The sequence below is a fragment of the Thermobia domestica genome, unplaced genomic scaffold (assembly GCF_964235325.1).
Source record: "Thermobia domestica unplaced genomic scaffold, izTheDome1.hap1.1 HAP1_SCAFFOLD_655, whole genome shotgun sequence".
Lineage (NCBI taxonomy): Eukaryota > Metazoa > Arthropoda > Insecta > Zygentoma > Lepismatidae > Thermobia > Thermobia domestica.
Genome location: NW_027656365.1, coordinates 58,233 through 83,798, shown reverse-complemented (window position 1 = coordinate 83,798; position 25,566 = coordinate 58,233). Strand labels below are relative to the sequence as shown.

Sequence of the window (25,566 nt, the reverse complement as noted above, 5' to 3'; positions counted from 1 at the left end):
TCCTCCACTTCTTATGACACCAACAATGTCACTACATATAATGGTTAATGAGATATAACATCAAGTTATCATTAACACTGAAAACTTTAATTTCTGTTTAACTAAAATAATTCCCAAAGTTGATAACATATCAGTCGACTGATGACATCTAGCTAAACAAAACGACATATCTACGGTTAAATTATCATGCGTAGTTTTCGAGAAAAACGTACTTTTATGGCGCTAAAATGTGTGTCGCTCGTTGTCAATATTAATTGCGAGGTTTTATTCTGTTCGAAAATATTGTTTATTTATGTACTGTGAATGTTAAACAAACCAGACTGGTAAGTAACAGATTGTACGAGGTGCAAATGAAAATGTAATTTTTTTTTTCCGTAACGTCATACAAACATTTGCTAGGCGGCGTAATACAAATACTCTGCTCACGCCAACCAATCGGGGTATTCCAGGTGAGTGGGAACCATGTATATAGATACTCTTTACAGTTACGTACATACCACTATCGTCATTTCATTTTTTTGCGGGGGGGGGGGGGGGGGAAGAAGAGTAAAGTTTTCCACCAAATAAGAGTGTCAAGTTTCAATCAATATATTAGTACACCATTGATTAAAATAATGAACTCAAAGGGGAGCAATTGTCACCACCTCTTCTCCAATGACACCCCTGGCACTCTACTTGTAATTCCTACTTCATCAATATTTACCTTGCTTCGTAATTCCACAAGAAGTTGATGCAATTTGTGAAATCTGCTACTACAAGAAACACGGAGGAGTAAAGTTAATTTACATAAATGTTCCCTTACATTCTGTAAGTATTTGTTGTATGTTTCATGTAACAATGTCTCTTTCGACAGTTTTTCTAACATATAACTATTGGTTCCAGTACTTGTGGCCACCCTCGTCTCCTAAGATGTCTGCTTTAATAATCCACAAACTTGACCAATTCTGCAGGGTTTTCAAGTTGTCAATACAGCATTAATGATATTATCACTTAAAAATTGACCAAAAAATCTGTATTACTACTTGCTTGTAAAAAGGTAAGGCTTTAGATATGTAACTGAGGTGCAATACAGATAAAGTAAACCTGTATTTAGATTTAATTATTTCCTAGAATAAAATTGCTTTCATAGATTTCCATTTTCCCGTTTTCTCTTTCTATTTATGTGTGTATTTGTTTAAGTTAACTGCCTCTTTTCAGCACCGAGGTTATATAAGACATGGACCTAGAGGTTAAGGTGGAATGGAAACCACTGTAACGCATTCAATTTTTTTATACTCTCCCAACGGGAACCAAAGCCGGGACCATGTGCACCGAAGGCACACGCGCTAGCCATTAGACCAATAGGAAAAGCTTTTTCTCGTTCAGATACCTACCATACATCACCATCGGTGATCATCATATTTTGCCAGCCAAAGATTTTCTGAAAAGTGCTATTTTTTTAGGGTTACGTCATTAGAAACTGAGTTATTGTCAGCCCAAACAATACAATACCGAACACTGCGAACACCATAAAATACTTTGATTCGATAGGTTAACATGTTTTACTCCTGAAATCAAAACAAGTACTCATACTATCTAATTTTTTAGTATGACTGAGGTTTTATAAGGGTTTCAGCCATCCTTAAATTTTCACTTCAAGAGTTCATACCTTTCTGATGTTCAAGATTAGACATGGCTTATTCGAATTCCTTGGGAAAATATGTGTCATCGTATATAATCCCCATCCAATATATCATTAACGAGTAGTACTGGCCAAGAGTATTCGGTCACACTGTGCAATTCACAATGCATTTAAGAATATGCCATTCGACCTTTTTTTTTTTTTTTTTTTTAATTTTGGGTAGGATTATTTTACAGTGGGTCTTTAAAATTATCAGTGAATAAAAGATATATTAGAATAAAATTACGTAGCTTAAGAGCTTGACATACTAAAAATAATACAAAATTTATCATTATCATTTTTCTTTTGATTATTTATTCATAAGTGAAAGGAGATAATAAAATGCAACTTACCACAATCATAGATAATGTTATTCTACAACAGAAAATATGAACCTGAAGAATTTTCAGTGTTGCCAAAATAACGTTTCCCCAAAAATGTAAGTTAAGTCGCGACCAGATTAACAAACTCACCTGCATTTGATTACGTATCATGTTGTCTTGGTATCCTGTGAACTACTTTCTAAATAATAGTTGTATTTAGTTTGTAACAAAGAAAATAGTTTTATGATATAGTTATTAAAATTAAACAATAATGTTATTTAAAAAGTGGTTCATAGGATTCCAAAACAGCATGATACGTAATCAAACGCAGCTGAGTTCGTTCCTCTGGTTGCTGCCTTAAACTTAGATTTTAGTAGAAATGTTATTCTGGTAACACTAATTTCTATGGATGGCAACACAAACTTTTTTAGGTTCATATTTTCTGTTGTTGAATAACATTATCTATGATTGTGGTAAGTTGCATTTCATTATCTCCTTTCACTTATAAAAAACAAGCAAAAGAAAAATGGTAAATTTTGTATTATTTTTAGTATATCAGGCTCTTACGCACCAATGGAAACGATGTAGTAAGTAATGCCATTTTTCATTGTTTCTATTTAAAATAAAGCCATACCTTGATATGTGGCGGAAACTCTTCATCAGTCATAGCTTCGCAATTTCTTTGCTTATCTATCTGGCGATACATTAACATATACGCATTTGTACTAGAACTGTAAGCACCTGAGTAGTAACCACGCATAGGACCACCTCCGTACGTTTTCCGGATATCATCGTACGTTATCTGAAAGAAAGAAAATGGGAAATGAGTCAATATATATATATATATATTTATTACATAGGAATGACAAAGACCTGCAGAAATAAGAGTGAAATATTTTGACGTGCCTGTATAATGTGTCATAACTTCAAAAATGAAAATGCCTATACAAAAGTACTAGGCATCAGAGAAACTACTAGGGGAACTATTGATAACATGGAGGGTTTTGTGTATGAATTAAAAATTAACAATCAGAATTATAATTCATATATAAATTATGCACGTGTATAAGACACACCTCTTCCATCATTTATACATGGAGAAACACTGCGAATATTTCAGAGATCTGCTGTCTTGTTCGATGGGGAATTAGAAAGACATGAACAATTTAGAAGAATAAAAATAAGAAAGCAGGGGTACAACAAAAATAACTACAATTTCTGAATCCCACGTCATATTGTTTACAATTACTTCTCCACTGCCCTGTTTGCCTTAAATCGGAAAGATCAGTAGATCAAGGTCGCCAAGGCATACCCATTAACATTCAAAGCAATACCAACATGACCAGGAACCAGTATATCTTTTGTAAGTTCATTTCTACATAACTTTTATGTTGCATTTCACGAAGTTGATCCTGAAGCGCCCTGTTTCAAATCGAAATTTCTCTCCCTCTTAGTTTTAATAAAAAGTGAGTCTGAAGTACGTGTACAGTCTGTATGTATTTATAAATCCAAATTTTTACTTCATTTCATTTTAACCTTATTAGGATCACGAAACTGGAATTTATAATATTGTAATCATAATAGTTCGTTAATCTACACGAGAACTGTTAAACAGAAGTGAATTTCTAAATTATTATTTTCTGCAATAAATATAATACATAGCTAGAATGATAATATCAGCCGAGTTCTTTAATGGAATTACTCCGTTAACATCGTTACGGGTAACGGTGACTTGAGTCTGTCCGTTACTTCACACGATAACTCTTGAACGAAAGTGAAAAGTCACCGTTACCCATAACGATAACTCTTGAATGAAAGTAACTTCTTAAATTCTGTGTCTTGCAATACATAGCTAGAATGAATATCTCTGCCAAGTTCGTTAATGGAAATGAAATGAAATCTTTGAGTTTTACGCCCCACGGTTATGCCGGTTAGGCTAAAGGAGATGGTGATGATGAGTAATGAATGAAGAAAAGTTGCAGGAAACGGGAGAACCCCGAGGAAACCCACGCACACGGTGTTTGTCCACCACAAAGTTCACTTGGCGGGGGCTGGGATCGAACCGGGGACCCCAAGCACCAGAGGTGAACGCTCTACCACTGAACCACCACGGCCGGAAGTTCGTTAATGGAGTCGACGTACTTTCACATATATTGATTGATTTTGAGTTTAGCGTCCCGTCCTGCAGCGAGGCTATATGAAACGTGGACCTACTGATAAACGTGGAATCCGAACCACATGAGCTCCTACCGAGAATAGAACCCGGGTCTCCCACGCCAAAGGCGCGTACGCTAACCGTTTAGCCACGAACGAGCTCTACTTTCATATAGGTATTAATGAAAGAGGAAACAAGAACAATCGTCATAAGTGCTCAATATATGGACACAGGGATTGTCCAAGCACAGCAGTGGTCTGTAGTACAACCCACGTAGTCTGAGTGGAGAGCACCGACCTCGAGAGTGAAAGAGTGGATAGCTGTTCTGAAAAGCGGGCTGAGTGGCGTAGTGGTTGGCCCATCGGCACGGTATGCCGGAGGTCCCGGGTTCGAGTCCCGGTCCAGTCAGTCACTTTTTCACTCTTTGGACGTTACTAAACCCACATATATAGAGGACATGGTGTGTTAAAAAATAGTTTGTTTCCTCTTTCATTAATACCTACATTTGACAACTTCCCTTTCTATGTTACTTTCGAAAAGCCCCGAATATTATTTGTGCACAAGATTGTATGTTTGTTATACAATGAAATGACATAAAAATCTTTTTAATTTAACAACTCGCAATAATATCGTTGAAAGAAATGGTAGAATGAGAATGTGAGAACAGAAGAAGCCCGGGTAAAACCCTGGACACGATACTATCTGCTACAAAGTCACATGATCTGGGACCAAACTAATGACTCCTTACAACAAAAGTGAAAGCTCTATCCTGAACCACCGCGACACCGAATAGATCAACTAATTCATATGATATTACGATATACTTACAGGCACGAGTTTTTCGCACTAAGAATTTGAAATTTTCGCGTTTCGTTTTTCATATTTCGAGTTGTGTCGCATTTTCCAAATAAAGTTTCGCATTTTGTAGTTCTTGTGGAAAAGAATTCCCTGAAATGTTTTCAATTGTTCCTTTTATTCATACATTACTATAAAAATAAACCATTAATTACCTACAAACAAAATACACTGAATATTTCACTTGACAATGTCAATTTCATTTATAGAAAATTATACTTTTTTCAGATCAAACTGAGGAAAATCAATAACTAAACTTACTATGAGTAGGAAAGTTTTGCTGTCTTCTGAAAATACACAGGCACAAGTTACATTTAAGCATTAAATATCAGCATGTTACATGTTTCCACATTTTCCTCCTTCATTGTTGTACGTTTGTCACTTATCAGTCCATACTTGGAAAAAATCTCTCACAATTGACGTTGCTTATTGGTAGCCACATGTATGTAAGTGCATTTACAACAAACTTCAAACGATCATTACTTCGGAACTTCCCATTCAGCTGCGATGGTGATAGCTAACAGGCAACATGTTCCCTATAGTCGTGTCCTAATCACCCAAAATGCACAGTTTATGCCACGTTCTACCGTTCTGTAAGCGGAAAACTAGCGTTTTTAAAGCAATGAAAACGTATTTTTAAAATTTCGCGTTATATCGCGTATTGTTAGAAATTTCGCGCGAAACTGCCAATTTCACGTTTTATCGCGCGATGGAAACAAATGAAAATATACAAAGAATATTATAAAACGCCAAGAAACTGAAAATTACTTAATTCTGACGCATTTCGTTTTATCGCGCATTGCGAAAAACTCGTGCCTCTAGACATATTACGTAAGCATTTTTCGAGCTATCTGTAATTATAACTAATTCCAATGCAATGTTATTCCATTGGATTTACTTCCTTTGGAAAGAGGAACTATAAACAATGAAAGTTCGGATGGAAGTCGAAAGGATTTATGTATCTGATAATAGTGACAAAATTTGGAAGAAGAAATTTCCATAGGTTGCAAAAGGTTTTCCTGGTTTTGAACGTATAACAGCCAATATTTTGTACAATACGAAATAAAATAATAGCAGCTACTTACTCGGCTGACTGACTGATCATTAAAACAAAACCACTCTCCTCTCTTGAAGTCTTTGATGTAGGCGTAATAATGGCCACCGGATGCACTTCCTGAATGGATCATGATCGAGAATAATTCATACATGTAAGGACCTTTCTCCATCACATGTCTTCGATTTTTCTCATTTTCATGATGATTTGGCCCACTGCTAACATCAATGCCTTCGTCGTCTTCCTGCAAATAAAACATACACGATCGATTAAAATAAATTGTATGTTCTGTATTTTAGTTTAACATTCCAGGAAATAAATTTTATTTGCATGATTATTTAGATTATTATTAGCAAGCAAAAAAAAAAAAAAACTAACTAAAACTGTAATTCAAACAAAGAATTTAAATAGATAATACTAATGATAGACAATAAGTAATAATTGCTAATAAAGTTGCAAAAAAGAATTCAAAACGAAATCTTTGAGTTTAACGTCCCTCGATTATGCCCGTTACGCTAAGGGAGACGATGATTAAAGCAAGTGAATGAAAATGGAAGAATTGGTGGAATGAGAAAGTGGAAGGAAACGGGAGTACCCCCTAGAAAACTCACGAAAATGATGTTGTCCACCACAAACTTACTTGGCCGGGGATCGAATTAGGGACTCCACGCACCAGAGGTAAGCACTCTACCACTGAACCACCGTGCCCCCGCACAAAAAAAAAAAAATCAGTTATCTTGAAATGTAGGATTACTCAAGGATTTTTTATCTATCAATCTACTTGGTAAAGAGAAGGACCAAGGGTGCTCTCCTCATTCGGAAGATACCTAGATGGCCCACGAAAGCACAGAGTGGCGCAAACTTATGGGAAAGAACTCCCTGACTTTTCCCAGCTTTTCACAAATTTTTGAAATCTTTCTTGGTGTGGAAGTTGCCCTCTCAGACTTCTCCATGTTCATGGAAATAGACGACGAAAAAAACATGACAACGATGATACACAAGTAATGTATTTTTCCTCTAAACAACTAGAAAAATGAATAGTATAAAAGCAAATGTAACACATTTTACTATGAAATTACAGAACACTTAACCAACAGAAATCCTGCACAAAGTAAGAAATTAAACATTTGCCTTAAAACTTTAATCTGTAACATTAGTCACATAATGCAAGTTTCGTCATATATGAAAGAAAAAGGTGAGACATCACTTTTCCAAAAGAGGTGTATAGATGCAAATAAAACTTGCTGTTCTATATTATTAACGCATCTTTAGGAAAAAAATCAATAGTGTTTGCAATTTATTTCATTTCTCCAAACGTTTCATTTGCTCATCAATATTGCGCATATCTTCCATTATTTTAGTCTTCTTAGCTTCAAGCTCGTTAAGAATAATCTTTATTTTCCTGTCTTCAGCTTCATTTTTGTTTCTTTGCCTCTTCATCTTATCCTTGATTTGTCTTCTGTAAAACGCGTACGAGCATTTATGCATAATGAATCATGAATTTTCTTACGGATATTTTCTCAAGGTCACCAGAAACTACTATATCGTACAATGTCTGCGTGCTACTAAAGTTTTTTTCTTTTATATAATCTGCTATTCATTGCACATTGATTGAAAATCCTCTTTTTAGATTTGAATTTTCATTATTAAATAAATCAAGACAATTTTAACATCTCTGAAACCATTGCACTCTGAAGTATACAAATTATTTAACCAAAAGTCATCCAAACGCTGGTCAATCCTAGAATACTGACTCATAATTGCTTTACAATTTGGATTCGAACAAAACTCTTTGTGCTGCCTCACAACTCTTTGCCCTATGGCAATTATCTTCAACTAGGTCAGCTAAAAGGCACATCATCCGATTCACTCCAACGTCAGTTCCCGCAGAAACATTTATGATCCAAATACGAAAGAGCTAAAGTCAATTTACAATTTAACGGTAACTTCTTTAAAGGGTTAAGAACAAATTTCTGTAAACAATTTCTACAATTTCGGTGAAAATTCAGAATGTCCAAATCCGTTATTGGTTAACTTTTCTTAAATACAGTATAAGTTGCAGAAACGAATGTCAACGTTTTTCACAGGAAGATTTTCTTAATTTTTTCATCAATTCCTATACATGAACTCTAAGAACTAAAAGTTTCTGGTTTCACAAACTTTTGCACTTTTTTTTTTTTTTTCTTTTAATCACATCATGCATGAAGTATTGTAAAGAAACGGACTGAGAGGAGTCAGTCAGTCAGTCTGAAATTCAATAAGAAAAGGTCCTCTTTCTGAAGCAAGTGCTTTAAAATACGTAAGTTTATGAATCCTTGAAAGATGAACGAGATGTAAACAATGTTCGACTCTGAAGAATCTATAAACTTTTAATGTTATTTTCTTTTGGTTTATTTCGGTTCAGATGGGTATATCCGTACAAGCAAATGTAAAGATTTTATATTATATATATATATATATATATATATATATATATATATATATATATATATATATATATAACTTCCTGTTAGTCTATTTAAATGAATGATGTCAAATAAAAATTACTAGTCGTGAAGTAACATCTTTCTTTTCGAGCACAAGAATACATAATTTAGTTTTAAGTAGTAAAATTGAGTACAGTTATATGTTTCAATAGTATGTGAAGTATGAACAAGGTAAAGAGCAGTACGTACACAATTCTTTTACTGGTGAAATGAAATTGCTGTGAATCGAAGAAAAGAGATTTTCTTTAGTGTGACTGGGGTTGAAAAAGCCGAGTCCACAGAATTTTTTTTTCTATCAGTTTGATCAAAATCTCAGTTTGGATTTTTTTTTTTTTTTTTAATATTATTTCCGTTGCGCTACAAAATTCTGTTTGGGATTCTTATGAGATTTTTTTTTTTTTTTTATTTGATAGGGCTATTACAGACAAAATTAAGATCTCCATGGTGCTCATTGCCAGCTCCACTCGTAGGTCGATGTCCTGTGTCGGTAGTTTATGGTTCTCATCCTATTTCACGATGGGATGCGGATGATGAACTGCAGACCTGGATACCGGACTGTGAGTTGAGTTGATTTTAGTTTAGCGTCCCTTTCAGCAGCGAGGCGATGAGACGTGGACCTACTGATTAACGTGGAATCCGAACCACATGAGCTCCCGCCGGGAATCGAACCCGGGCCTCCCACGCCAAAGGCGCGTACGCTAACCGCTTAGCCACAGAGGAGCTCTGGATACCGGACTGTGAGTTGAGATGGAAGACGCTCTGGAATCTTCTCATTTGGACAAATTTGAGTTCTATTTTCCGTAGATGAATGGCTTGGTAAATGTGTCAGTGACTGTTGATGGCAAGTCCACACGGGCCCAGTAAGTTCGTTACCACCAGTCGGTGATACATTTGCATAGTCCGTAGTCTTAAGGAAAGTGAACATCATTCAAACACAAACATAGTATACAAAAGTTATTTTATTTTATAAGATTTTATTTCATTATTTTATTATTTATTTTATTATTTTTTTTTTTTTGAAGTACAACATTGAAATTTGAATTATCCTTTTTTTAAAGTTCAAACGAGAATGCGTCTCTTTGAAAGCGATAAAAAGATCAGAAGCTGTAGAATTCCCTAAAAAAAACTGTTTGTCCCAGTTGTCAAATAACGAATGTACACTTGCCCTTTCACGGTACTCCAAAATGGCGCACACTTATACCTAGATTCTTCAGCAACTGAATTAGTTCACTTCTAAAGTGTAGTGATAATAATTCATAAACGGAAGTGTGTACTATTTTCTTACGTTGAAGGTCCAGTTTTCTGGCAATTTCATTGTCTGGGAACGTATGTTTGAATACTTCGACATCTTTGGCATCAGTGGACATTGATGTATCTCATTTCACTTTGAATACACCATAATAATTCTATTTTGTAATGCTATATTTAATAACACTCCCTGTAAACTATTTTGTTCCATCCCCTATCTCGTACTCACTTGCATCGTAAAATCTGTGATTGACCACGCAACTTCACCAGAAACCTTTCGTACAGATGATGTACAAAGAGGATGACACTCCAAATCAAACGATACTGGATGGTTTACTTAATTCACAAAGGTATTAATTAGGATTAGGACTAGGAATTTGATTTCAGGGCTTTCGGCACTTATGGTCATTTAGCCTGTCATATCTGAGGGATAACGTCTTTGGGTGATCACACTATCCGGGGAAAGGGAAGGAAGAAAGGATTGGGGGACAATTATGTGAGGTACCATCCAGGCATTTGCCTGATGTGAATGAGGAAAATCCAGGAAAACTCAATTCAGGATTGCTGGCCTGAAAAAGCTTTTTACACTTTTTCAACTGAGTGTCCCCACCGGGAATCGAACCCAGGACCATTCGCACCAAAGGCGTTAGCGACTATACTACGCGGGGCACCAAGGTACTAATTGTTCCTAATATTGAGAAGAACGCGGCCATCTGCATATGCTTCTTATCTTTCACGTGGCTTTTTACCACTTATCGTTTCATGTTATTCAGCCAAAAGACGTTTCAGTAAATGTTGCAGAGAGCAGAAAATTTGTTACCTGCTACTTCTTGAATCATGATTTTATATATCTTAAAGAACACGGATGGATTGAAAGTGTTCTTGGAAACTGACATGTATTTTATCTCAGCAGAAACAGTGGATACAACGAACACCGAATAACCCAACTACAACACCGCTTTCGATCCTGCATCTGCAACTCGAACCACCACACTAAACCACCAAAAAGCTGTTACATGCACACCCACCCCCCGCTTCTGGATTGCCTTTCTATACAACAATAAGCTGTCATAAATAAAAGTCTGTTGTTGACGATTGTATAAAATATTTTTCTTTTCACGTACACTTCGATCCACTGCAAATCAACTTGCATTTGCTACTTCTTTCTGTTTTGGAACATAGCCAATATTTGTGTTTAGTCTAGGCATTTAAGCACTGTACATATCGTCCTGGCATTAAAAGCTATAGAAAAATTTGGATTAAAGAGAGAAAATGAAACTTCATTTGACCTTATGTACCATAAGGATTGTTCGCAAATTGCTGTATCATTTTTAATGTCAGAATAATTTTAAAATAAGAATAAACAATATTTTTAAAGAAACTTGTGAGACGCTACATAGCGCCATTGGAATAATAATAATAACTTTGTGTTGGGCTGGCAAAACACAACCTGGTGGTATCGTAGAGTCAGTCAAACCATGTTCCCCTGCCGATATTTGCATGATACAACATTTCGGCGTTTCGAATCTAATAGTTTAAAATTACAAGGGTGTCTACTTCATGTTAAAGGACCAATGATATGTAATTAGTAAAGTGTAACTATAGCAAACTACTGACATTACCCTTAACGATACGGAGAACTTGAACAACAATGAGGTCAAGGTATGAAACGTATAACTGAGTGCTCTGCTTCATTATTATAAATCAGCGTTTCCCAACCGGTGTGCCGCAGCACACTGGTGTGCCGTGAATGGGCCGCTGGTGTGCCGCGAGGAATCGAAACAAAATTACTAATTTTATAGCAATCAAAATGCAAAAGGTAGGGAAAAATGTATATTTGTATTTCACATTACTATGAACCTCTACTATGAATCTACAATTTTAAGTTTCATACCAGGTTACTGTTCTATATATTTCTAATGTTGAAAAAAATTGGTTATCATTTTTATGACCATTATTGCTTCTTTATTATTACAGAAATTTTCGTAACTTGAAAATTTAAAATATCGTTCAATCCTTTCGATAAATTACCTACACTTGAGTTTTAAAAGTAAAAGAGATTTGTTTGTTTGTTCCTTATTTAGTGATCTTCCTTCTTAGCAAAAGGTTGAATACAGTTTTTTTTTTTTTTAACAAGGCGTATTTTTAAAAACCTGAGTCCAATATTTCATTACAATTGTTTTCTATTTTTAAATTAGAATGAAAAATAAGTATAATAATTTACCATGGGTAAAAACCAGTGATAGTGCTTTCTTCTCTGTAAGAAGAAGATCAATAATCACAGAAAAATACCACAGTGTTTTATATTTACAAATGATAATATCTATAAGTTTGCCGCGAGAATCCACGTAACACCCGTAGTGTGCCGCAAGTTGAAAAAGGTTAGGAAACGCTGTTATAAATGAAGGGTAAGGGAAAAAAAAAAGAAGGAATGTCACGAAACTGCATTTTCGAGAAAACGACGTTTTAATATTGAAAACCGCGTAAGAAGAATAGAGTTAGTTAAATCTTTTGCCCATTTTACATGGACATTTATACATCTACTCATGCATGGCATATACAGTCAAATAGCACCAAGAGTCACTAACAGATAGGGCAAAGCACCCGAAAAAGCACATATATGGACATTCCTTGTTTTTTCCCTTTACCCTATGTTTATTATACTTGAGGAGAAACCGATTATTTCTTCCGAAACATGATAATCAAGCTTGATTCAAAATATTTCATCTATTTGCCCTTAACGACGAGTAATTGAACTGCATTCAAAGTGATAGGCATCTGAAACACTTTTTTTTTTTTAAGTTTTACGTCCCACGTTTATGCCGGTTAGGCTAAAGGAGACGGTGATGATGAGAGATGAATGAAATGGTGGAATGAAGAAAGTGGGAGGAAACGGGAGAACCCCGAGAAAACCCACGCACATGGTGTTTGTCCACCACAAAGTTCACTTGGCGGGAGCAGGGTTTGAACCCGAGACCCCTAGCACCAGAGGTGAACGCTCTACCACTGAGCCACCGCAACCCATCTGAAACACTTGCGTGGTAAGTAGTTTAAATGCACATTTTTAACCAACTGCTTGGAAAGTAGTATATTTCCTATTCATGCTTTAAGACTATTTTTCGTTTCAATCGTACATATAAATATTAAAAGACTCCAACTGTACAAGATAGCTCACTTAGCAAATGAAATGAAAAGCCTGATGACTGCCTGCTAACCTGATATTCTGTTTCCTGAGTGTTCAGTGCAGCTTCCGTCCCCTGGCAGCTCTCCCCGTCGTCGAGAGCAGAGCCACTGTCTGTTGTACTGCTGTCGTCACACTTCACAACGGTTTCTTCCTGGACGTTATCACTCTCTTCTTTACTCGTTTTGATAAAACTATTCAAGTTCAAGATCTCCGGGAATACAACTCTGAAGGAAAAAGAAAAAAAATAACATTAATACAACTCTGAAGAAAAAAGAAAGAAAAAAATAACATTAAAGTTTCTTTTAAAAAAGTCGTTTGCTCATATATGTCTTACGTCGTTCTTAATATATACAGTATATATATAAACATCCAAACACACTAAAGCCCAAGACCTTGCCCTTCCACCAACAGAATAAGCTGGATTTAGAAATTGTTATATAGTACAATAAATTATATTCAGATAATGATAGAAATGGCAAGTGAGTATGAATTACTCTTATATCCTACGTTCACTGAATAGGAAAAGTGACTGATTCAATGAAGACCTCGAGGTATAACATTCTTAAATCAAGTGGTTTCGAAGGAACTTATGTCAGTAATCGAAAGCATCACACTGTTTGGCTGTACATGGACTATAAAGAATAGAGACGGGGACACAAGAGGGCAATATTACTTTTCCGAAGCTGTATCTTGTAAACTCGGATTATTTTGATGGTAATATTCAGTGAAAACAAGGGATGAATAAAACACGAGATAATAAATGGATCAAGCATTACGTATTTTCACTAATACTTCCGGCATTGTAAGTTTCCAGTAGGTCCGAAGAAATTCACTACGTATGGAACTTACAATGTTTATGTTTACGATGACATAGCTATAAACACTATAATTAAAGTCAGGTGTGTGTGTGTGTGTGTGTGTGTAAATTTCCTAAACAGTAAACTTTAAAGAATAAATAGATCATGAAGCGTATTACATGAAAATAAATAGGTATCTTATGTCAGCCAATGCATTTTTTCCAGAGATATGTTTGGAACTGAAAATGTTATATTTGGAATCTTATGCTTTTGAAGTGTGAAACTATTCGACTCATTAAGTGAGGAGATTGAATAGTGCAGAACTTCATAATATACACGAAAATGAAATATTCCAGTTTTACGTCTCACGCTTATCCCTGCTAGGCTAAAGGAAACGGTGATGAGAAATGAATGAAATAGTGGAATGAAGAAAGTGGGAGGAAACGGGAGAACCCCAAGAAAACCATGCACATGGTGTTTGTCCACTACAAAGTTCACTTGGCGCGAGCTGGTGTCGAACCAAGAACCCCATGCACCAGAAGTAAACGCTCTACCACTGAGCCATTGCGGTCCCAAAAACTAAGAGAATGGATGGATCAAACATAACATGTTTCCACTAATACTTCCGACATCGTAAGTTTCCAACAGGTTCCGAAGAAATTTCTATATGTAGCATGTTTATGATCACGGTGGCTATGTTTATGATTACATACAAACATCATAATTAGTCAGAATTGTATTTTTGTTTGTGTGTAAATTTCCTAAATACTACACTTCAAAAAATAAACATATCATGAAGCGTATTGCATGAAAATAATTAGGAGTCTTATAGCGGCCTATGCTTTCTTTACTAAGCAGTCCCATGTTTGGAACTAAAAATGTTATTTTTGGAACCTTGCGCTTTTGATGTAGTAACCGAAAGTGTGAAACTACTCGACTCAATGACGGAGGGGGTTAAATAATGCAGAACCTCATTATATATACGAGTCAGTTAATACATTTCGGGCAGTTAAATAGACGGATCTAAGATGGCCCAGACCTTTGATCGCATTAAAAAAATTAAAAAAAAAAAAAAAAGTTGGAATGTTCCTAGGAAAGACATTTGGCAGGCAAAGAAAAAAAAATTTTAAAAAACCTTACAAGGAGACTTACGGAAGTGTAGCTCACCAATCTGAATGAAACTTTCATACTTGTGGAACATCAAAAAATAATCGACACGTACTTTTTTTCTTTCTTTTCTTTATTTTGGGAATGGTGCGGGTTTAAGGTAGAACCCACACTTTAAACGTTAGGGTTGGTTTCCAAGCATAGATATAAAACAATCATTTAATGTAGAAGAAAACACTGCCAGGGGGGAGGGTAGGGCAGTTGATTCAGAATCTGACGTCAAAATTACAAAATTCAAAATGGTGGATCCAATATGGTGATTACAATTACAAAAAGTTTTCTGATTTGGAATGCTCTGCAATTAGTCAAGTACAATTATAGTTCGCAGAGGTTATTACGAGAAGGTTGCAGACCGATTTGAAACCCCCTTTCTGTACTTATTTTAACTGGATATGCTTGATTAAAGTGAGTCTCTGCACCTCTCACTATTGGGGTCCTTATTGAAAGTGATTCCAAAAAATACGTGTCGGTTATTTTCCGATGTTCTACAAGTATGCAAAATTTCATACTAATCGGTGGATTTAACTTTCGTAAGTCTCTTTGTTAGTGAGTCGTATAAACACTAGAGATTTTGTTGCTGCAACAATGAACCTGCATGTTGTTAAGCCATGGAATTAATTATGCAACATTACAAAACAGGTTGCTCAATTGATTTGGTGTTAACTGAGGCTGTATGAGACGTGGACCCACAATTTAATGTGGCATTCAAACCACATTAGCTCGCACCGGAAATCGAACCAGTATCTTTCGCACGAAAGGCGTTAACCATTTACGCACAAAGGAAGTCTACACTACTAAAAACAATTACATATCCACCATGACAAAGTCTCGTTGCTGACGTCTCGTATTAAACCTCTAATCAACCCAGCAACAAAATGAAAAACTCAAGAGGCTAGTAAGAAGAAGGAAGTACGAAAGACAAAGAATACTTACTTGTCGTTGAGTTTTATCCTATGGAGCGTGTTATAGTCAAAGTCGAATCTTTTTAGATGGAGAGTAAGTAAATAAGGGAATTTAGAAAATTTCAGACCCTTATGAGCATCACATTTCTTATTGCACTTCTCACAGGAGTACTGGTTGTTTCCGTCAAGGGTTTCAGGCTGGACGAAAGCTCGCAACGCTTCTTCCTGAAAAATAAACAAACAAACAAACAAATATAAAGTGTGCTCCTTTGTAATCAAATGCCTTAAGACGTATGTGCTCCTACCTAATGGGTGAGGCATACACATTACACATTTTGACCAAGTGTATTAACTTCTAGCTAGAAAACAAGAGATAACGAAGAGCCGAGCTGATGTGCTGAGCCAACCAAGTAAGTTATTTCACTAACCACAGTACTTGAAACTAAGTCAATATAAAGAAACACTCTTAAGAAAGTAAGATGGACCCTCGGTTACAGACGGAATTACTTTTCTTTCAGTTACAATAAGAACTTTTTAGTCATTTTTAAAAACAAAATTATACATTAACGTAATTTTCGTCCTACGTAACTCATTTCATCATAGAGAATGAGAACAAATATAGGCTAATTCAAAAAAAAAAAAAAAAAATACGAAATTTGTTTCTCCAGAATATTTATTACAAGGAGCAAAACAATTACATTACTATTTTTCAACGTAAGTCTTCCCTAGTTCAGTCCACCTATATCAACGCTTGAGAAGGGCATTGATTCCACAGGGAAGGAAAAAAAAAAAAAAAAATCACGTCGCAAGCGTAAAACTCATACACTGCCGACTACACTTCCTCGTCAATCTTGAACCTTGAAACAACAAGTGTATCTTCAAGTAGTACAGTGTGTCCGTAAAGTCGCGCGACCCAGAGTTTGATTGCGTATATATATATCTTTTGAACTAAGAACGATAAACACATGAGACTTGAAACAAATGTAAGTGCGTTCTATGTACATATTTTAGACACCATGACCAATCTTGGAGTTTGTAACGTTTTTATGTAATGACGAAAGAAGGTACAGAAAGTGTAAGAAAAAATGTACAAAATGAAGAAAATCAATATTCAATTGCAGAAAACTTATTTACTGCGGGTGAATCCCTGTATATATGTGCAGTATGCATCAACATTTATCCATTGGTGCGAAAATGTGACAAAGTTGATGCAGTGTTGCCATGTAAAAAGATTATCTAATGCAAATCTGTAAAATGGGTACTTTTTTTTTTTTTCAGAGAAACGCGGTCCCTGCCAACAACGTTGTTGTAAAACTAGTGCAACAGGTGTGTTTTAGCTTAATTAATGATAAGCAATGAGAATTTGGACATAACTGATAGCCTGAGTTTTTATTCAAAAATTTGCGATATAAAAAAAAAAAAATACTCAGTTTACCAATTATGTACAAATTCTCATTGCTTATCATTAATTAAGCTAAAACACACCTGTTGCACTAGTTTTACAACAGCAGTGTTGGCAGGGACCACATTTGCCAAAAAAACACCCATTTTACAGACTTGCATTAAATAGTCTTTTCAGATGGCAACACTGCAACAACTTTGTTACATTTTCGCACTACTGGATAAATGTTGATGCATACTGCATATATACATAGGAAATTAGCTTTCTGCAACTGAGTATTGATTTTCTTTATTTTGTACATTTTTTATTTACACTTCTGTACCTTCTTTCGTCACTATACAAAAACATTACAAACTCCAACATTGGTCATGAACTCGAAAACATCTGCATAGAACACGCACGCATTTGTTTCAAGTCTCATGTGTTTATCGTTCTTGGTTGAAAAGATATACGCAATCAAACTTTGGGTTGCGCGACTTTACGGACACACTGTACAAAGGTTTAGAAATCTCTGACTTCTCCAGGTTTTCCCAATCACGATTTACAGATCTCCAGGTCTTTAAATATATATATCTATATATTTTCCCAACCAGGGGTTCTTCATCTAGAAGTTTTGCATAACAAACTAATCTATTTTATAAAACATCCCCCTACCAAACAGACACCGTCTGAAACATTTTCTTTTTTAGAGTTAGACACCGTCTGATTTTCTTTTTTAGAGTTGAAATACTAAACCACTGGCCCTGTTGCAATAGTCGCCATCTCTTTCAGGCATTTCCTCGCGACTGATGCAAAATAAAGATTTAAAACAATAGGTTCTGGAAAATAAAAATCCGTATTTATTTATTTATTTATTTTTAAACTTTCCATGAAATTTAAGGTCCCTATGCTTGAACTTCTCAGCCAACTTGTAAACTTGTTTGACTCATATCGTTGTCAATATTGATCTGTTAAGCGACGATGAATTTATATCTCACGGCTTCACTGAAACAGAAATTTCTAACGACTCTGTGCTGATCCAGCTTGGTGCAATCCTGTAAAGATGCCACCATCTTGTTAAACCGTTTTTCAGCGTCAGTGCGTGACGCATGTGTGCCACCCCTGCTATAAATAGTTCTAGGATGCCACACAAAAAAGTAGAATTTTAGATTTTTTACACAATTTTTTTTTGGTTATTAATTTAATTAGACTTGTATATCTTATTTGACTGTGAACAATGACACTAATTATTGCCAAGAAATTCCTGTTACAACTTTAGTATCATTTCAAACGTTCTAAATGCTTTAATTTTTGGGACTCACGAAATGAAATGAAATTTTTAAGTTTTACATCCCACGCTTATGGTTTGGTTTCATTTAGTTTAACGTCCCACAGTTATGTCTGCTAGACTAAAGGAGCGTGGACCTACTGACTATAGTGGAATCCGAACCACTTCGGTCGTTCAACTGTACCCCCCACCGGGAATCGAACCCGGGATCACGTGAACCGAAGTCAAGCGTGCTGGCCAGTCACGCGGGGGTTCTGTCCCACGGTTATGCCGGCTAGACATGATGAGAAATGAATGAAGTGATGAAATGAAGAAAAGTGGGAAGAAACCAGAAACCCCGAGAAAACCTACGCACATGGTGTTTATCCACCACAAAGCTCACTTGGCGCGAGCTTTGATCGAACCAAAGGCCCCATGCACCAAAGGTCACGCTCTACCTTTTGGGACTCATGTTCTCTGACATCACTATAACGTCACGCGAAGACAAGTAAAATAAAAACGGCAAAACTATTAGCGCATCATCACGATCTACATTGACGGAACATAGCTATGCTGTTAGAAGCCATTATTGGTCAGCCACTTAAGCTAAAAGGTTTACAGTCGACTTTTGCTTTACTCTGGGAACAAACACGATCACAAATTGCGGTCGATCTCGTTGTCAAAAAAGCAGTCAGTGGTTTTCGACATTACAAAAATTACCCGTCATGAAATTGCTTAAACATATCGTAGTTTTAAGACAAAAAAATACTTACGACACTTCCATATGCCACAGCACTTCCGAACGGACGAACAGGAAGAGGTATATCTAAGAAAGTATCTTCTCTAAATTTCTCTGTGCCACATTCTAAACACTTGACATAATCTATCATTTTACCTGCAAAGAACATGAAAGATATGTATAATGGCGTTCAGATTTTATGTACTAACAGTGACCCTACATTTGTATTGAGAATACCCATTTGACACAATTAAATATCATTCAAAAAATGGACTCCGCTAAATTAGTATTAAGAGCTATGAATGACTGTATCGACCTGAGTTCACTTTTTTAAATTTTATTTTTTTTCCCTCCAATGTAAGAGGAGGTAAAGATATTTCGCTCTGTAAACACTTAAAGTGGAAGAAATTTCCGAATAGGTATCTGATGATAGTGGTGAAACTTGAAAGAGAGAAAGAAAGATAAAAACTTTACAAAAATTCAATTTAAGATGGGCAGCCCAAATATTACCAATTACAAAGCAAGAACGTTAACCGTTCACACATATAAGCTTGATGAGTGAATACAATATAATACAATACACGGATGACATCAGGAAGTAAAATATTATCGTAACATTTATCTGCCATGCTGTATATATTCAAGTGTCTTACAAAGTTCACAGTAACGAAATGAAGAAAGAAAGAAAAAAAACTGAACAAGTGGATATTGATTAGGGTGGCCATAAGATTTTCAGCTGAAAACGGGACAGGTTCCGGCTTTTAAAAGTCTTGAGAAATGAGAAGTTCCTGTTTACCTTAGCAATACTTAATACATTTCTGTGGTTTGGATCTGAAAGCGCCAATGTCACTTTTTGGCAAAAAATAGATGTTCGTCAATTTTAACGCCTATAAATGGATATTTTCTTGTGCAAGACAAATGTTAATATGAATGGTATATATTCCAAACTATTTCGTGTTGATATTTGCTTTTCTTGCATGAGAAAACATCCATTTATAGGCGTTAAAATTGAAGAATATCTCATTCTTGCCAATTAGAACCAAGTCAGATTTATATTGTAATATAACATAATATTGCGTTAATAGGAATTTGGCGTTAAAAATTTCCCTTTTAAATTTCCTCTACCTACATACAATTCACTTATAATGACTTATATTTTTAGAAATGCAAGAATGAATATGAAAATTGGTCATAAAATGGCTAGAAGTGAAAATAATGTCGCTAGGATTGCTACTGGTGCTGAATTAGCAACCCTGGACTTTTAGCCCTACCTGTTCTTATCAGCGTCCTGATATAACTCCCTTTTCTCTCTGTTACAGGGAGGTGTCTTATGAAAAAGAAAAGACATGTTGAAATTCGTTCAACAAACAAACAACTGCTAAAACCTCTGCTGCCTTTCGAGCAGTATTGCGAATTATAGATCATGTTTAATGTAGAAGATTTCAGTTCAATTCCTGCCTCTTTGTTATTATACATTATTAACCTTTGCAGAGGTACTAGGTTTGTTATTTGCTTCTTTCACTTGCATAAAACGGGACAAATACTATTTTTTCCCATCTAACTGACTGGACGGCCGGGACTCGCCCCTAAAACAGAACTGTTCTAGTCGAAAAGACACGTAGGGTCACCCTAGGACTAATTCAACTTACCGACTGCCAAGTGGATGCTCTACCAATTTTACCACTATAAATTAGTTTCCAATGTTTCGCAGCTTTATTTTCGAACCCCCTCTGAAAACTAATTTAAACCATCATACACCACCTAAACTTTTTAGCTGAATCCATGATTACTGAATTGCTTATACAAATTGAAAGCAGATAACTGATCAATAAGGTTTTGTGGGATGAAACCAGCGTGTCACGCAGTTTATATGGTGTGTGGTGAAATTTTAGAATTTAAAAATCATGAAACATTTATATAATTAGTTAAAATCAATTCATGCCTCCAGCGGCAGCAATATGCTCAGTACTACATAGTCATTACTTTATAGAAACTTTTACGCTTGTACTATTATAATTTACATCATTATTAATAAAAGATCAAACAAGTGTGCCATGGGCGTCCAATAGTGTGTCGTCGGTCAAAAAAGGTTGGGAACCACTGCCGTAACCGACAGTTCGAATTGAGTCAAACAAATGTTGACTTTCTTGGGAAAATTGAGATTATATTTAGAGCCAAAAAATATGGCATTCTCCGCGTAAAGCGAGCTAGGACGCCACGATATTGCATTATCACCATAGGTATTCTGTCATTTGGCAGCTCACTCACTTGCTACAACTGAGAAGCTTCCATGCTCCACACTTTTCCGCCAAACTCTTCGTCTTCATGTACGATTTCTGTTTTAATATCGTCTATTAGTTGTAGTCTCCTTTGCCCATCCTTCTCTTTCCTGCCATCATGCCTTCTAATCCATCCTTTATGATACAGTTCCTTCTTTGCCAATGTCCCATTCAGTTTCTCTTCCCCTTCTCAATAATATCTAAAACTGTTCTTTCTCCCCCACCAATCTATCACCCTCTCATTCGTTTTCCGCTCCACCCTAGTAATTCTCTTCATTCTTCTCCACATTCACATTTTGAAAGCTTTCAGTCGTTTTTCATCATTTTTGTGTAATGTCCATATTTCTGACCCATACAGTACAATATTCCAGACCAAGCATTTTATGAGTCTTTTCTCAACTCTTTATTTAAGGTCCCACAAAATACTTTTCTTTCTCCTAAACGCTTCTCTCGCCATTTCTATCTTGCTTTTATTTCACGTTCGCACTTCATATCAAATATACTACCTAGGTATCGAAAACTAATCACCTGTTCTATTTTTTCCCTTCCTATTCACCATGGCTTTTGTCTTTCAAACATTTATTTTCATCCCATATTCTTCACAGCCCTTCCTCAAGATTTCTAATACTTTACTGACTTTCTTTTCAGATTCAGCCACAAGTGCCATATCATCTACAAATTGTATACATCATTCTACCTTCTACCGAAATCCCATCTTGATTATGTACGCTCTTTTTTCTCTCTCTTCTAGATATATATAAGATTGTTGCAAAGCATGCAAAATAGCTGAAAGATTAAAGGACAGTTTATTGAGAGGTTAGTTTTATTCGTTAATTCGTAGATTCTATTCAAGATAAGAAATTAATCGTAAGAGTAACTAGTCTTGATTTTCATTGTGTTATCTTGCGACTTTCTACGTAAATTATATAATACTATTCTTTTCTTCTCTCCCTCTTACTTAATCGGTCTGTAAGTCCATTAACTCTGTTCACGGTACTTACCCCTACTCATTTTATTTTGGATTATTATGATATATACCTTTGGTAAGCAAATTATGTTTAGGCTAATATGAATGATTTCCGTATGACATAACGACTGAGTTCGACATACTGACTAGCAAAAGGACTATTGCGGTTGGACTGTTGTACTAACCTTCACTCTGTTATGTGAACTGTATTGTGAGTGAAGTGCATTTAGTTTCAACCCCCTTTAATAACTCACTCACTCACTCTATCGCCTATGGAACTAGGAGGTTCAATGCCGCGTTTACAAAGCAACTTATAAATTATGCAGTTCCTCGTTATGAAGTTTCCACCATTCCCGTTCACCCTGAATCCGAATATTCGCCTCAGGATTTTGTTCTCAAATACTTTCAGTCTACGTTCTTCTCTCAGAGCAAGCGACCATGTTTTGCAACCATACAGGACAACAGGCATGATTATCGTTTTATATATTTTAAAGTTTCAAATTCCTCGACAAAATTCGCGACAACAAACGATTTTAAATTTAATAATACCACGAATATCCTGCTTTCAATCGACATTTAATACTCTACCGATTATTCCAAAATAATTTATTTGCTTCTACTGAGTACAAGACATAACTTTGAATCAATATTGTAAGGAAGATACTTTACTACCAGGCATCAAGCTCACAAGAGGCTCTGAAATATAGCAATTAGTAGAATATTTGAATAGATCGAGCAATTATAAAGAGCAGTTATTCTGCATGAAATTTTACGATCAGAACACTAACGTAAAATTAAAAAAATAAAGTAAAATAAAATAGCTCAAGCGACTGTAGTACCAACGCTGAACCACTCCAATAACTGGCATGAATTCCCTTGAAGGAACGGGGAAGGGGGGGGGGGGGAAGGAATTGTGAAACGGAAAACGATTATTTTAATCACATTTTATTATGTCATATTCATGAGAAACCTTACCTTCGTACAACCTAGATATTAGATCTCGCTGATCAGTATCTTTAAATTTTTGCTCCAAAGCGTCGAACATGACTCTGCAAAGTTCCTGAATATCATGTTGCTGCCACGCTTCACTGGAATCCCAACCAAAGCTTCTCGTTAGCTCGGTGGTTTCAACTGCAGTTTTTGACGAGGTCTGTAAAATAATTATAATAAATAAATAGATGCAATTAGAATAGTCACGAAAAAAAATTAAAAAACTAAATATAAATACAAAATAATTACTATTGTTAATAGAAGTGTAAACTGTAATCGGGAACATGGTGGTTTATTAGTAAAACACATATTCCCACTAAGAAGGGTCGCATATTCGAGCCTAGTCCATGTAAAATTGTAAATCTCATTATGAATGAATGAACAGTGCGTTCATTTCCTCCTACCTATAAAGAATTTTGAATAACATCGTTAATACCTTCATACTGTCGTTATCAACAACCAAAAAACACGGAAGATTTACAAGGTGTATACTTTGAACCCTCAAGAATTTACGGTGTTCATTACTGTAGATACACTAATATTTTTCAATTACTTCCTGTGTGATTTTCTCTTAGTCCTAACCTTACTAAAACGTTTTCTCTTATGTCTTAACACAGCTGACACTGTAAGTTCTTGAGACTTCAAAGTATACACTTCGTAAAACTTCATGTTTCTTTTGTGGTTGTTGATAGCGACTGTGTGAAGGTATCAATGATGTTATTCGAAATTATCTGTACGTGCCCATGGCGGAAATTAATTTTTATTTCTTTGTTCGAATAAAAAAAAAAAGAAAAGAAAAGAAAAGAAAAGAAAGAAATGAAAGAAACAGATTTAGGATTTAGATTTCTGGGCGTTTGGTATCTAAGGCCATTTAGTCCGTTATATTTGAGGGATAACGTCCGTTGGCGAGCACACTATCCGGAGAAAGGGAAAGAAGGAAGCGGCCTGGGACCTATAAGTTACGTACCATCCCGGCATTTGCCAGCTGTAAATGAGGAAAACCTCTTTCAGGATGGCTGCCCTGAAAAAGCGTTTACACCTTTTCGACCGAGTATCCCCACCGGGAATCGAACCCGGGACCGCTTGCACCGAAGGCGAGAGCGTTAGCGACTACGCTAGGCGGGACTAGGAAATTAACAGACATACGAGACCTTTTCATTCGAGTGAAATAATTAAAATTACATTTCGACATAGGCAGGATACAAGACAAGATGGAATAACATTACTGATAAAGGGTTTGTCCGGGAAGTAATAGGACTGATTTTATTCCGCCATGACTATACTTCGGAGCGTGCGCGCACCGACTGGATCCGGTAGAGGGCGTTCCTAGCTAACGAACGAGCGGCTGGTCAGTTGTCTCCGAGCACACGGAGAGTCAGGACAGGCTTTTTCGCGCGACGTGTTTCTGTGAGTGGTGCAAGCCGAAAATGCAGCGTTCGTTAGAGCAGAGGTACGCGATTAAATTCTGTGTTAAACTCGGTAAATCTGCGACAGAGACGTTTGATATGATCAAGCAAGCTTACCCAGATGATGCTTTAGCAAGAAATGGCGTGTTTCGGAGGCACAAGGCCTTTTCGGAGGGCCGGGAAGAGGTCGCCGATGAAGACCGTGCTGGAAGACCTTCGACTTCGACAAACACCGACAATGTGACTCGTGTGCGCGAAGTTTTGAACTCAGACCGTCGACTAAGTATTCGTTTAATTGCCCAGATGTTATATTTACCAAAAACTGTGGTTCATGAAATTGTGACGGAGCATTTGAACATGCGCAAGGTGTGCGCGAAGATTGTCCCAAAAGTGCTCACTGACGACCAGAAATTGCGGCGAGTGGAATTGTGCCAAGAAAATTTGAACATGTGTGAAAGTGACCTCCAATTTTTGAATAACGTAATCACAGGTAACGAATCATGGATCTTTGAGTATGATCCCGAGACAAAGAGGCAATCTTCCGAGTGGCACACGCCGGCGTCTCCTCGCCCCAAAAAGGGAAGAATGAGCAAATCCAAAGTGAAAACGATGCTCATTGTCTTTTTTGACATCAAAGGCATCCTCCACCATGAATTTGTTCCTCCTGGACAAACCGTCAACGCCAAGTTTTACGTGGAAGTGCTCA

The 25,566-nt window shown here is 36.2% G+C and overlaps 1 protein-coding gene across 1 annotated transcript in view; it reads right to left on the bottom strand.

The window, feature by feature from the left end:
* Positions 1–25,566, bottom strand: part of LOC145677142 (ubiquitin carboxyl-terminal hydrolase 47-like) — a gene marked incomplete at its 3' end in the record, with an annotated part of 77,246 nt that overhangs the window by 12,706 nt on the left and 38,974 nt on the right. Inside the window, 6 exon segments of the mRNA XM_081747787.1 lie at positions 2,618–2,785; positions 6,079–6,291; positions 12,997–13,189; positions 15,863–16,056; positions 19,253–19,374; positions 23,440–23,614. Of these exon segments, the coding sequence (XP_081603913.1) occupies positions 2,618–2,785; positions 6,079–6,291; positions 12,997–13,189; positions 15,863–16,056; positions 19,253–19,374; positions 23,440–23,614 (1,065 nt within the window).